At 48.7% G+C, this 14,772-nt stretch overlaps 1 protein-coding gene across 1 annotated transcript in view; it reads right to left on the reverse strand.

Moving 5' to 3' along the window:
* Positions 1-2,102: 2,102 nt before the first annotated feature.
* LOC122386429 (katanin-interacting protein-like) overlaps positions 2,103-14,772 on the reverse strand; it is a 55,272-nt gene continuing 42,602 nt past the window's right edge. The window contains exons 11-20 of the mRNA XM_043375608.1: positions 14,066-14,206; positions 11,327-11,498; positions 10,784-10,880; positions 10,096-10,261; positions 9,776-9,979; positions 6,361-6,505; positions 5,569-5,708; positions 5,044-5,145; positions 4,586-4,737; positions 2,103-4,182 (exon numbers count right to left, since the gene is read on the reverse strand). Coding sequence (XP_043231543.1) covers positions 4,011-4,182; positions 4,586-4,737; positions 5,044-5,145; positions 5,569-5,708; positions 6,361-6,505; positions 9,776-9,979; positions 10,096-10,261; positions 10,784-10,880; positions 11,327-11,498; positions 14,066-14,206 — 1,491 coding nt within the window. The 3' untranslated portion in view covers positions 2,103-4,010. The remainder of the gene's footprint in view (positions 4,183-4,585; positions 4,738-5,043; positions 5,146-5,568; positions 5,709-6,360; positions 6,506-9,775; positions 9,980-10,095; positions 10,262-10,783; positions 10,881-11,326; positions 11,499-14,065; positions 14,207-14,772) is intronic.

A 14,772-nucleotide genomic window follows, 5' to 3' on the forward strand; every position in this document is an offset into this window, starting at 1 on the left:
AACTCGAAAAAGTGAACCGAGGTCACCCGAGGTCACCAAAGGTCAATGACCTGACCTGACCTTCAGGTGACCTTGACACACACGGGAGTAACATCAAATCACATGTTTGAACGTTTGAAACCACGAAAAGCTTGCAAACACGTGGCTAGTGCGAGCCGACATACGCGAAATCGCGATTCCGGCCAAACATGGTCTCGGAAAAGAGGTCACAGGTCAAAGGTCATTTGGGTCAGGGTCATGAAATTTTCAGGGTAGGTGTAAAATTGATCAATGCGAGGGTACTGAAAGTTTCGTCGCGATCGGCCGCTTTTTACGCGAGTTATTCGCGAAAAACCATGGGGGGGGGGTCCATCCGACCCCCCCTACACATGCGAGGGTAAGTTAACTTTCCTCAAGTGCTCAGATATGTACTGTGCAATTACACCGCTAACGGTGTTAATATTTTTCTGTGTGTGGGGACTCTCTAGAGCCCCCAGTCATGCGCGGGTGACATGACCGTTGACCTGCGGTCAAATCTGAGAACAATGGTTAACCCGCGCCCAGATGGGGTCTGCCGAGCAACGCGGTCTGATGGGGGGGGGGGGGGGCCATTTTGGCCCCCCCCTCAGATCTCGAGAACCACGCAACATAGCGACAAGCGGTAAACGGTGTTGGATAGCCCCAACGGGGAACTACCTTGTGACCCAATTTCATTGACCTCGGTCAAACCGATGACGTCACAGGTCAGGTCAAAGGTCGAATTTTCATCGTTTACAGGCATTTCAAGAAATGCGTTGTAAAATCGTGTAAAATGCATTTCATTGAAAATCATCGATGGGGAAATGTTCTTCAAACACATATTTTGCTATTTGAGGTCACTGATTCCAGGTCAGGTCACAGAGGTCAGGTCACTGGGGGGTCACAATATGAAAGTGTCGTGTGATACATGTTTTATGGTCCATTTTACATGACAAATGCGATTATGTGGGTCAGACAGACTTTAGGGCCAGCTTAGGTCACGTTTTGGTCAAGGTCAGGTCAAGGTCAGGTCAAGGTCAGGTCAAGGTCAGGTCAAATTAGGTCAAATTTCAAAGTTGATATTTTTGCACAAAATGGGTATCGATTCGATGCAGCTCGTCACGGGGAGTTCAATGGTGGTCTCCGTTTTGCGCTACGAGGTCTAGAATTGCTAAAAATTGAGTTCAAAAATTTGACGTAATCAATTTTTAAGTTTTTTCGCTATAACTTGGCCAAAAAAAGAGGTATCGATCTAAAATTTGGTATCTATATAGAAGAGCGCAGGGACTATCACATATATTCCGGTTTTTTTCGACATTCGAAAAAATTTTGAATTTTTTTTTTAAGTTTTTCTAAAAAAATCAATTTTTTTGATTTTTGGGGGTCAAAATCCCAAAATTTCGAAAATCCGAGATAGCAGTCTTGTAGCGCCGTCTTTTCTCTACACAACCACATAAAGAACTTTAAAATTGCTTGTTAACTGTAGAATTGGTGAGCGTTTCAAGATGTCATGTTTTTTGCTCATTTTTACTCGAACATGACCTCAGTTTGACCTCAATAACTCCTGACCTGAGGTGACCTGTGACTTGAAATTTTGTGTGAAGGTGTCAAATTGATGTCCGGTAAGGTACCCAAAATTTGGCGGCGCTGCGCGCCGCCGTTTTCTCGCTATTTAAGAAAAACCACAGAGGGGGGGGGGCCAAAATGGCCCCCCCCCATCAGGGCGCGGGTTAAAATGGTATGTTAAAGGAATATCGATTGCGCTTTTCCGCGACGCTGTAGCTCTATTGATTCCCGAGTTAGCGGTTGGCAGTTTCCAAAATTGGTGAAATGGACTAAATATGACCTTTGATGACCTCTGGTAACCTGGCCTCTGGCCTGACCTAAACAATGACCGAAGTGTTTCCATCATTATGTTTGACGCTGCTCTTTCGATTGCCGCATACCGTGTGTTGTTACGTGGCCCAGGAGCCGAGTTAGACGGGGGGGAAACGCCCCCCCCCATCACGACACGGAAAACTCAGGCTACCAGCACGGCGCGGGTTTAGGGCGTATCTCGCAAAAAAAACTGTCCAATGCACGTAAGTTCGAAAGGAAACAATTGATACATTTGCATTCGTTTATTTCTTAACACAATTGTTCACAAACTAAAGATATCGGCTGTTCGAAGCGAGCCACCAGCAGTCAATTACTGAGGACGCTGCCTTTGACGGCACCCCGACAGCGCCAAACAACCTGCGAGTACAGGTGCCGTTTCGGTGCGTTTCACATTAGCACTCGAACTAGCTCGCCGTGTACTGAACAGTGAATAGTGAACACTGCCGTGTTCGCGATTGATGCTGCCTCTCGCAATGCCCAGGATAGACGATAGATCTCCCGTGGTGTTTGCGACAGAACTCACAATTAACAACGCAACCCCACCATCCTGACAGTTGCACACAGATCAGAGCAATCCGCGCTGCACGCGAATCACAACAGGCAACGCAATGCATGCAATGCGGTTCGGAAAATGTGTCGAACCCCGAGCACATACAGCTCAGTGCTACTTGGTCACCAACAAGCGATCTCACAGAGCCGGATATGTCTGGGCATCATCACATGGCACATTTTATCGAGTAGTATTCCACCAAGTGACATACAACCATGGACGAAATGTGTCCTTCGCCACAGTTGTCGCTATTGAATGGTTGCACCCAACGAGTTGAACGACGCAGCGATTCATAATGCCATTAAATGTGCGGTCAGGTACCACAGCATTTAGTTTTTTTTTCAGTATTATGGTAAATCTGCCTTGTTAATTCATGAATACCTACTGCAGCTGCCAAGTAACAAAAATGACACGTTAGATACTAGCTGATTCTAAGCAGTAAGCGACATAACCTAGCATGTTATTTTATGCAACTGACAGACTAAAATGATGTAATACAACATAGGTTACAAGCACAGTGGCATTCTTCAACGATTTTAATAGCATAACTCAATACTAAGCCACGAGATTTTGAGCTGTATTTGGCAATTGAACGTGAAACAGCGACAGTCGCCGAATGCACTGGCAGATTCAGAGAAAATCCGGGACAAATTCTCCCTTCGACCCGTTACGCTTGACATCGATAGAAGTTTTACCGTTTTCTTTTTTCTTGAATAGAAGGAAAACCTATCAACTTGCACAAGCAAAGTAAACTTTAAACTGCCGAAAACCGTGCATAAGGAATCGAAATCGCGGGAGTTGGGGGCTTTTTGAGAAACTTCAATGAGGGTATGTCTTCTACCGCCGTATGCCTCCTTCCGCCGGTTCTAGATCAGCCAGTGACCGAATGAAGATAAATCTCAAAGGTCTCTGTTTAGCAAGCGAATAGAGCATCTCAGGTGCTACTTCAGCAATATCGGGAGACGTTCATACTGCAAGCGAACACGTACTAAGTAACTACTTGTATATGAACGGGGATACTAGTTGAACTAAATTGAACAATGACCACCTTATATCTTGGGGCAAAAGAATGTTAGACAGACCCATAGCTTCATAAGCTTTTACCATTTATAGACAAACAATTTCATCGCTATTTGGCATAACAAGAGATGTCAATCGGATACCAAGTGAGTGGTATAGGTAGGTTAGATAACGATACCTCAATAGATGCCTTTCACATCTAATAGACGCATAGCTTATTACGTCACACTCGCGATGCTGGGGTTCTGGTCCTACCGAGCTTCTGGTTATTTCATGGGCCCTGAACTGGGATGGTGTAGTACGCCTTAATGAGACGAGTCAGAAATGGAACTGGCTGAAAGAGACCGGGAAGCCAGTAGAGCCCGGTTGAGACACTGCTTCGCGCTGACATGTGTGCCACCATTCGCGTCCACGACAACCAGCCTGGCGTCCAGTGTGTCCGTATTCGACCGATACCCAGGTGAGCTAGGGGGCCGATACAAATGTGCGCGCCAACCCTACCCGGGCGGTCTCCAGTGCGCCACCTATCCCGCCTATCACCGCCACCTATCGGCGCGGCGGCGAGTTACGTTTTCAGTGGCATTCTCCGGTGTCCGCCGAGCGCCGCAGCCGGCGTCTGCTGGGTGAACGGACGCCGCATCTGGTCGACACTGGAGCCGATCTGAGCCGTCATTGCTGATGACGTACCGCGGTTGTTGTTGAGCATCCGCACCTCATTCTCGCCAGCACTCATCGGGCTGTGAACACACCCGATTTTTCCATTTATCTATCATTTATTTGTTGTAGGGGGGGGGGGGGTGTTCAACCTTCTCCCCCAAGCATGGGACGCGGGTTAATATATTCGTGTGTTTATCTACGTACCCATATCGTAAAATCTACATTCTTACATTGTGGCTTCTTAGCTGGGGTCAATCCAATGTAAGAAAACAAGCATGCATAGATGCCAAGGTTGCGGATAAAGGCAGCTGATATTGATAAGGCCCTGCGACTGCTGTTGTCCACTTCTGCCCTTGGCGCTACGCAAATTTGTAGCATGACCTGAAAAAAGCAAGCTTCAGGACACCATAGGAACCCCAAAAAGTAAGATTTCGATGATCGCCAGCTGTCGTTTTGTGGCTGATTGGCCCGTGACCCACTCACCGAATAACCGTGTTGCGTTCCCTCTGTATCAGCTCGCGATCCGAGGTAAAGAGCACGGTATGGTAGGGCACAGGCTGGCCGACCAGGCGCGCGGGGCCCCCGGCAATCTGACCCAGCTGACCGTTATAGACCAGCAGGTCATCGACCAGCAGCTGAGGACCAAAGGGGTCAACAGAGGTCAACAGAGGTCAACAGAGGTCAGCGGAGATGAACGGACGTCAGAAATACGCTTAGTTGAGGTTATCAGCCTGTACAACGAACGGAGGTAAAAGAATAATTTATTCGTGCGGGCGGAGTTTATCCTAATTGGCGGAGTAGCTGAGGTGAACCTGCTGACATTTATTAGCGATTAGCGCCAATATATTACTGTATCACTGCGGAAAAAGGCAGCCAAATGCCGGTGAAGCCACGCGCTTGTTGAAGCTAACAAAATAATGACATTCCGGTCGGCAACTTACACCAAATTCCTTCACACCCCTCGCTGGCGTTTTAGCGTAGTTCCATATTTTGATCATGGACACCGTCTGTATCTCGTCGAATATGATGTAAATCCTGTTGATCTGAGAACGATAACAGATCAAATATCAGAGACTAATCAAAATGATCGCATGACAAGGCCGTGCTTAAAAAATCAACGATTACGAATTAATGACAGGAGTGTATCATAAATTACTAGCAAAATGAGGCAACCCATCAAATAATTAAGCATTTTATGAGTGTATCTCATTGTCTCAATAAGGTGCACCCTATCTCATGTAACAAAACACAGTCATACAGTCTTGCTGAAGATATATTGAAAATGTTTACCTATAAATGGTAAGAATATAAAACTAAAATTTCTTTTTTGTGATAAAAAAGTGAGAAAGCAAAACAGAAAAACGACATTATTATTATTTACGTCATTAATACAATCAACAAAAAATCAAGCAAAAACAAAAGCCACAATCCCTCGTCTCTGTGCCCGCCGCCGTGCGGCTGCTGACCATGTCGGGCAGGATGGGTGCCAGCCACATGTGCCGGCCGTCTAGAGTGCTGTTCACACCGTCCACCAGTTTGTCGGGCGTGCGCACGTCTCCGGTCACGTTGTCGAGCACGTTCACACTGTCCGGAAAGGCGGCCACGTCTGCCGGATGTTCGAGGACCAACCACGTAAGTCAGGGGTCAAAATACCAGCCGGTGGAAGGAAAGCAATGTGAGACGAGTATCACATCCCATCATATGTATTGATCGGGTGTACAGTGAAGGTCACAAGACCTGAAGACCCCGGTCTCGTCAATCGCATTGCACGCTGAACTTGTTCTTTACTGGGCATCTGGGATAAAGTAGAGTAGGTCGGCCCAGTGCTCATCTAGGCGCGAGTTGAACATGTTCACGGAACTTTCATTCCATATCGATGGGCAGACTGTATCATATCTCATATATGAAAGATCATACCACAACCAGTTTATCGTTTTGGAATGCTGCTAACCCACCGGTCATTATGTTGATAGAGCTCAATGTTTGATGTTAGGTCAGTTTTTTTCCCCAACTGAACTGACCGTGGTAGCTTGTGATGCACCAGTAATTAGCAATCTACCAGACAGGATGTCATTTATTCCTATTTTCATCCTTTCAGTAGCAACGAATCACAGATCAGTATAGGCAATAGGCATATACCTTCCTAAGCTTCTTAAGATTCAAATGCATTTTAGGGAAATTGTTTCAGGTAAAAATGTGATGCTTTGCTCCTAACTCTAAAGCCGTGTACCGAGTATCAGCCAACAGGTGTGTCGTACTTTTATCGGTGAGCGGTATCTTGTGACCGGCGGCGTCGTACAGCTCGATGCCGTTCAGACCGGTGTAGTACAGGTCTCCCCAGGTGGATAGAAGGTGGAACTGGAACACGAAGCCCTGCGGCATCATCGGCGCCTCGTACTCATCCTGAAACACAGACAGAGACATACAGGTGAGGGCGAGAGGCTGATCTTTACACACAGGACAGGGACACACAGGCGGGGGAAAGGCACAGAAGGCACCGGCGCTGTTGGGACGTTATGCCAGGCATGCGGGGGACCATAGGAGAAAATAAAAGCATTCGAAGGCTCGAAAGTCGAAACGCATCAGTATGATTGGCGCATGAAAGCCAGTGTTACAGGTTGGTGCAGTCTCTGCGTGGGTGTCTGTGTAAGGTGCACTACCAGCTCATATAATGATCTTAACCCTCGCCCATGTAGGGGGGGGGGGGGGGTTGGTGCAACCCCCCCCCCCCCCTGAGGTTTTTCGGAAATAGTGCAAAAACGGCGGCGCGCAGCGCCGCCAAATTTTGGGTACCTTATGCGGCAAACCTTGCGCATCTTTTGATAAAAAAAAATTGACCGGGTCATGTCAGGTCACGGAGTTATGACGTCACAAAGGGAACAGCCTCCGGTCGGATTTTCACAAACCCGTGCCAACGGGTGCCAACGGGAGTGCCAACGCCCGAGGTTTCCTGCCGGTGGTACGGACATCGGTTGATGGATCGTGATGAAACTTCCCATGCATGTTGGGGCAAGTATTGGCTATCATATGGTATAAGAAACTTGACCGGGTCAGGTCAGGTCACGGAGCTATGACGTCACAAGAGGAACAGCGTCCGGTACTATTTTTGAAAAGCGCCCGAACCACTATTTTGCTAATTCTTGTCACCTCAATGGGAATATGCAGCAATATTAGCTTCTATAGGGAGCAAATGGACCTCCCAAATCCAAAAATACAATCAGATTTCAAAAATTTAAATTTTGATTTTTCGAATTTCTGCCGCCGACTGTGACCTTGCCGGGGCATTCCACGTCAAATCGAACAAAAATCGGCTGTTTTGCACCTTACCATCAGCGATTTCATTATAAATTTGTGAGCGAGTTCCTGTGTGGCTCCGGACATTACATTGATGTTTTTTGCACATTCTGACCACAGGTCTTCTAAATATAGGGCATCAAATTTTTACAAAATGTTGCATCTTTATATTTTTGAACGACCATAACTTTGGTTGTACTTGTTTGATTTGAATGAAATAAACCTTACTGTTTAGGTAATTTCTTAAGCATTTGTTTAGAACTGCACTAATTTAAATATATGACCTTGAAATTTGCTTAACTCTGTTCTTAAGCACAAATATTGAAATAGCAAAAAACACGTCACCTTCGATTTGGCTCATTTTCATATATTTTATTGCCTACTATATTCTTAACAACCTGTGAAAAAATTAGAGTGGGCCATTCATAAGTTTTAAAGAAAATTGCACATATGCAAACGTATGTTAGCACGCGCAGTGGAGGGGGAAGAACAAATTTCGCCCACCCCTCCTGTTTTTCGCCAATATCTCATAAGATTAATGCGAAATTAATTATGGCTACCTGTCAAGAATTGAATTGGGCATCTCATCGTGCAAGCAATAAGAAAATCGGTTCACAACTGTTCTAGTAATAGCGGTGTAAAGTGATCATCCTGTCGCCGCAGCAACGCGGCGGCTCGGCAGCCGGCGCCGACCGCTACGCGCCGCCTGAATTGTAGACTGTGCCGGGACGGAACGGAACGGTTCCGTCTTTACATCGCGCTCCCTACCGCTGATTACCTTCGATTCGCGTCAAATTTTGTGAGAAGACTAAGAAATGTACAGGCAATCTTATGGTGAAAGAATTTTGAAAATCGGTTGGTAAACAATTGAAATATGAACGTGTAAACACAAAATTGTGATTGCTGCGTTTCCCGCATCGGCCGCGCCCGCCTCAGCCGGCGACATGTTACTCTTAGCAGGCCTCTAACTGCCATATTTATTATTGGATTAACTAGAAATTCCCCATACATACTAAAAAAATGTATGTTCTTTCGTATAGTGGAGATCAAAAGACGTGAAAATATCGTAGCGTGATAATGTTTTCGTTGAATTTACTTCATGATGCATTTCCACACGGCTCAAAATTCACCGCAAAATACCGTTTGCCTGAGACACTTTTACTATGGAACGTGAATGCTTGACTACGATGACTATGCATTTCCATTCTCGCAGAGTTTGGGATATCACTAATCAGCAATCATTCATTTCAGAAAGTGTACACAAGCAAGCATGTCTTGACTCTGTCTTTCAAGGTCACGCGCGGTTGCGTGATGTTGATGCATGAAAACGGCGTTTGCCGCGAAAGTTATGAATGGCCCACTCCAATTTTTTCACAGATGGTTAGGAACATTGTGACGGACATAATATGTAAAAATTACCCAAATCGAAGGTGACGTGTTTTTTGCTATTTAAATTTTTCTGTTTTAATTCAAGGTCAAATGCATTTCAAGGTCACTTCAATTTAATTTTATAATTAAAAATCAAAGCCTTATCAATTGCCTATAAGACCCTGTTAACATCATTTTGATACCAGAAAAGGAACCAGAGTTATAGCCATTTAAAAAATTGATGTGTGGCATTTTTCGCTATATTCGATGACCTATATCTCAGCGATACGTTATCAAATTTTGAAAATATTATACGTAACTCAGTTTTGAACCATGCCCAGTCTGCCTACAAATTTTCAGAAAAATCGAAGGGGATGACGGATTTCGGTGTTTGATTTGACGTGGAATGCCCCTGCCGACTTCCGGCGCTCCCAACGCGCCATTTTTAGAGCTAGGGAAACGAAATACATACCAAACGATAGAGAATTGATCAAGGAACACGATAGTGAAGGTTTCAAGTCGATATCTCCCACCGTTTTGCCGCAATCGCCGCGGAAAGTTGAAAAAAGTCTATTTTTCCGAAAATTTGACCTTTGACCGGTCAAAAGTAGGTCAAATGTTGACCTAGGACCAAAAAATATACCACCAATCGCGAGATCTCGGCGAGAGCAATCCGTTGGTCTTTTCCGCTAAGCTCTACGACGCTCCGTTTTCAAACGCCAAGGGGGGGGGGTCGCACCAACCCCCCCCCCCCCTGCATGGGCGAAGGTGGCAGATCGCCGTTTACGGGCGAGGGTTAAGAATCATGATCTGGTCTCCTGGCTATAGTCGCTCATTTTGGTGCACTCTGAGACACGAGTCGCGTGTATGTCGGTGGTGAATGTGATGGAAATACCTACACTTTGAAACTATAGCCTACTGTGTAAGAATATGTGGCTCAATGGGACCCCGCAGGATAGCCCACTAGGCGTTTCGGCATATCCCACTTTTGGAAACCGGCGGAAGTCTCACCTGATAGACGCTGTCGCTGATCCGCACGTGCGTGCGCCCCTTTTTGGGCTTTTCGTGTCGCCTGGCAGCGCTGCCTGCCGGCGCTTTGGTCAGCGCCACCTCCTGGCTAAAGTTGTAGTGGGTGTTGCCCGGCGCCCGGCGCAGCACGAACCCCTCAGCAGGAGAGACCCGCTTGTTGTCCACGCTGACGATGCAGTTGCGGGCCTGGCCAGGAAAGCTGAGTTACAGCGGCATTAGTTAAAGTGGAGAAAGGAATCGCATGTCTATTTTTCCATTTCATTTTGACTGGAATGGTCTAGTCCTGCTACTAGCCTACTAACCCCCTTGTAGCTGTCCTCCTGCGAAGCGTTGTAGTTCCAGACTCGGAGGGCGGCGATCGGAGTGACGGCCGCCAGCCGTACGATGACTGTTACTGACTGACCCTCCTTCCAGGGCACCAGCCACATGTGCTCCGGGTCGGAGGTCAGACGCTCGTCGTCCAGCAGTCTGCCACGGATAAAAACACACGGCGAGAAACGTTGGTTGGGGGAATCAAAAAAGTACATCGTTGAATCAAAAAAGGTTTGAAATTGTAGGTTATGCCTATTGATAAACCAGCTTAGGGCAATGTTTATCCTGTTGTTTCGTTCCTTCTTATATGTACGCTTAGTTGTACGTTTCAAGCGTTGTGCGTTGAAAGGTGGCATGCATTGTGCTATCTTATTGATTTTTTCTTTTGCTAAGGGACAGGACAGACGATGCGAAACGTGAGCACGTACATACTGTGAAATATGCGCTTTACCACGCATATGCAAACATGCAGCCACACATTGCACCTAACTATTGTGACCTTCAGCTTCGTTTTACGAGCACAGCCATGACAATTGCGTTACGACCGGCTAATAGGTTTGAAGAGAAGCCCTGAATAGGCCGCCTTGAGCTGAAGTTCGACAAAGCCGTTAGCGTTCTCTTCTTTTGTAGCAGGCCCCACAACTTTTGACCACGTTGCTGTGGGGTGGGCTTGGTTACCTTGGTAACGTGGTGGTGGCGGTGGATGCCGTTAGCTGGGAGGCCTTCAGTTGGATGGCCTTTTGGTTGTCCTTGATTATTTCCAGGCCAGTCAGACCTGGGAGTACGAGGGAAGGGGGACGTTCATGATTAGTTGCGTTCTAAAACGTAACATGAACGAACATCGAATGCAAAGAAATAACTGCTGCTAATCATTTGACGACCAACAGGAAATCTTATCTTGAACTGTTAGAGGTTTGACAGATAATTTGACATTTTTCATATGTTTTATGCCTATCTCGCTAAGGATTATCATAAAATTTCAAAACAAGTGAAATAACATTAATGACGTTTGGTAGGTTTAAGCTTTGCATGTTTTGTAGGTTCTCTTGCAATCCTTGTCGATAACAGCTAAGGGACATCTTTTACATGTCACTCACAAAAATAACAACCCATTACCAAGCAGCAATTGATGCTCAAATTTATCGGCCCTCGGCATTTCTATCTGACTCACACACCGCCATTAGTTCCCGATTCGCCCCACTGTGTGTGCCTTCCACTGACCGAGCTGATGGCGATCTCCCCACGAAGATGTGAAGGTGAGCTGGATGATTTGACCCCGCGGTACCGAGCCGGACGAGTCAAAGTTGACGATCTCAGCCGAGGAGAGTTGCGGTACGCGACTCTGAGTCTCCGTCAGCGCGTGGCCGGAGGTGAATGGACGACCGCCCGACTCCTGGGAGCGCAACGACGCGATTGCAATAAGATAACGGTTACAGTATGCTTACACCAGGGGTGGAGAAATATGCCGAGTTGGGGTTGCACGGGCGCAGCAAATCCGCCGCCGCCCTGGCAGTGACCTTGACCTCCGCTGTCTGGTGCGGTTCCAAAGCCAAGCCACCGCAGCCGGCGCGGCGTGGCATTGGGAAGACTCGTGCTACCCCAACTCGGCACAATTGTCCACCCCTGGCTTACACAGCTTTATATTCCTACATAAATATTCGTTACTGAAACCATTCCAAGTGCATGGCCAACCTCAGCGGCATTAGTCATATCCGATTGTTGGTAATGGTATACATCAGGGGGATGTCGTCCCGGTTCTCCCCATGTATTATTCGCCAATCAGCTTAACACTACCAGTGACGTCACTGGTGGATCACCAATCGGGGCCGTCCGGCCGGCCGGGCCCGTAGGAGGCCAAACGCAGACGTTTTCAGAAAAGCGTAAACCGTATATGTAGATACAGTCGTGGATGTAGTTTTGCTGTGATTCGGCTCTCCAAGAGTGCGTCAGCGGACCAGGACCAGGATAAAGGTCATAGTGAACCGGCATCTGATAAAATCCGCTCACGGCTTAGCAGCCGACTTCGACCCTTCGCCCTCGTAAAATACAAAAGCTTGCCGGTTATCAATCCACCTGCTTACTGCCTATATCGACCAGTGCAGCCGTTTTGGAGCGGCTCACGGCTGATAACACGCCGGGCGTGCGCTAGCCGCCGGTGCTAAGCGCTAACCATTGAGTGCGCGTGGCCGACTGCCGCCCCGATGGCGCTGGCCCCCAGCAGCACCGACACCGGCGCGGCGTCGCTGACCCATGGGGGGGGGGGGGATTGCTAGAGCCGGAATTGGGATAGAAGCCGGTATGGGATTGGGATGGAAACTCAGCGAGACTAAGGGATTGTGTTGTGCCTTCGGTAGGCCCCCAAAAATCACTGGTGTAGTGCCCTCAGGGCCGCCGGTTATGAAGCCTTTGGAGGCACTGGTGTGGGCCCTCAGAGGCATTGGTGCGGGGCCCCGGAGGTGCCGCTGTGGGCCCTCTGAGGTGCTAGTGTGTGGCCCTCAGAGGCGCCGGTGAGGGTCCTCACAGTTGCCATTGTGGGCTCTCTGAGACACAGCAGTGTGGGGTCGTCGCAGTCGGATGTGGGACCCTTAGAGCTGCTGGCTCGAACCCTTTATAAGCCGACAGGGGCTCTCCGAGACCGACAAAGGGCCCTAAGAGGTCTGCGGTGTATTCAGGAGCCCTGTGGAGTCCTCAGAGACTAGCAAGGTACTCTCAGACGCCGGTGGGGGCCCTCAGAGTCGTCGGTGCGGGGCCCTCAAAAGTCACCGGTGAGTGGCCGTCCGATGCGAAGGTCCCGTCTTAGGCCGTCAGAGGCTCCGGCGTTGAGCCCTCAGAGCCGCCGATATATGGCCTTAAGAAGCACTGGTTTGGGCCTTTGGAACTTCATTCAGGGGTGTCGGTTGAACTCAGAGGTGGCAGGGTGGGGCCCTCAGCTGGGCACCGCTTTGGGGCTTTCACAGCCGCCGGTGAGGGCCAGCTCGCAGGCGCCGTTGTGGGGGCCTTCAACCATTGGTTTAGGGGGTCATTACAGGCGTGTGTGGAACCCTTAGAGCTGCTGGTCCCTGATAGGCCGGTAAGGGCCCTCAGAGGCCGGCAAGTAGCCCTCAGAGGTCGCCAATGGGCCCTGGGAGGCCGGCAAGGGGCCCTCAAATGCCGACAAGGAACAATAAAAAGCCGGTGTGTGGCTCTTATGGAGAGAAGTGTGGCTATTGTGTGGCTATTCGGAGCACATAAGGTGTCCTTTCGAGCCCTGTGGGGCCCTTCTGAGTCGAAAATGCCAGCATGGACCCTCAGCCCCTCGGGCCCGAGAGGCCCCCTGATCCGATGGGGGCACGTGCCCCTGCCCCCCCCCCCCCTCCGGGTGCAGATAGAGAATGCAATCGGCGGTGCGGGACACAACAATTGCAATCGTTCCTTCTCCCGTCGCGAGGTCGCCCATCCGACCCATATATCCCAAGATTGTCAACCCTGGGGCTCGGGCCTCGGGTCGGCAATGTATCGGCAAGGAAATCAGCTTTAGGTCGGTAAAAAAGTTATTAAGAGTCATAAGTTGTCGTTACGTTCAGTAATAGCAACGATAAAGTGCCAAATGTACCCGACGTGCGCCTTGGAGCCGGGCGCCGCGCGGTATCCACCAGTGACGTCACGCTAATGCTTAGCGACCGGTCCATTGGAAATTGCGGGATGATTCTACCTCTCTTATACGGCCTTGGTATACATTATAAATGGCATTGTTGTGCAGTGAGCGACTGTTCGATGCGACTGCGTTATGTAAGTACCCTTTATGGTGCAGCGCGTAACACCATGCGTTGCTGGAGTGCGGGGGGTGACGACGGGCCTGATGCCGGAGTGCTGCTTGAGTGCCGCTGGGGTCCCGACGGGGTGCCGCCGGGGCGCCGCCAGGGTGCCGACGGGTGCCACTGGGGTACATCCGCTGTAGGGAGGTGCTGCTCATCGACTAACGTCGATGTCGGCGGTGCGTGGCCGGTCGACGGGCAGCTCGGCGTGGATGGTGGCCGTTGGATCAGCGCAGTAGCTGCCGAACGACTCGTCGAACTGAGAGATGTTGTCCAAAATCTCGTCGTCGGTGGTGAAGAGAATCGTCTGCGGCGTGGAGGGCCAGAGGTCACGTCAGAGAGAACACATGTGGCCGGCAGTAGGTATACAAAAACCCTGGGTAAAATCGTCTGAGACTGACTCATGATTGGGAAGGCCTTATTTCAACCGAAGGCTATCTCTAATCCGGAGAGCATTACGATATATATGGAAAAATGTGTTGCTCACAATATCAAAATGCTATTGCCAGAGCTGTATCTCAGTCAGCAACCTCTTTTCTCGCCTACGTGACTGGAAATCCGATGAATCCCCGATGCGTCTGAAAGACTAGCCACGATCAGCCCGAATCGATATCAGCCTTTGGCGGTCCTCTGTACACGCACATTTCCGATTAGTGGTCCCATCAGGGCACGACAGGCGTCATATGTGGCGAATAAAAGAACTGATGTCCCATCGTTACCTTCCCGCATGCCCTGACGGAAATCTGTACTGAATATTTTTATTTTCATAAATTTGTGACAATGGGGAAGGAAATGTCGAAAAACTTACATATGTAGTTATTCGGTGTTTGAAAACTCGATAAAACTTTCGGGATTCATGGCAGCAAATAATAA

Source organism: Amphibalanus amphitrite, unplaced genomic scaffold (assembly GCF_019059575.1).
Source record: "Amphibalanus amphitrite isolate SeventyFive unplaced genomic scaffold, NRLGWU_Aamphi_draft 000250F_arrow, whole genome shotgun sequence".
Taxonomy (NCBI): domain Eukaryota; kingdom Metazoa; phylum Arthropoda; class Thecostraca; order Balanomorpha; family Balanidae; genus Amphibalanus; species Amphibalanus amphitrite.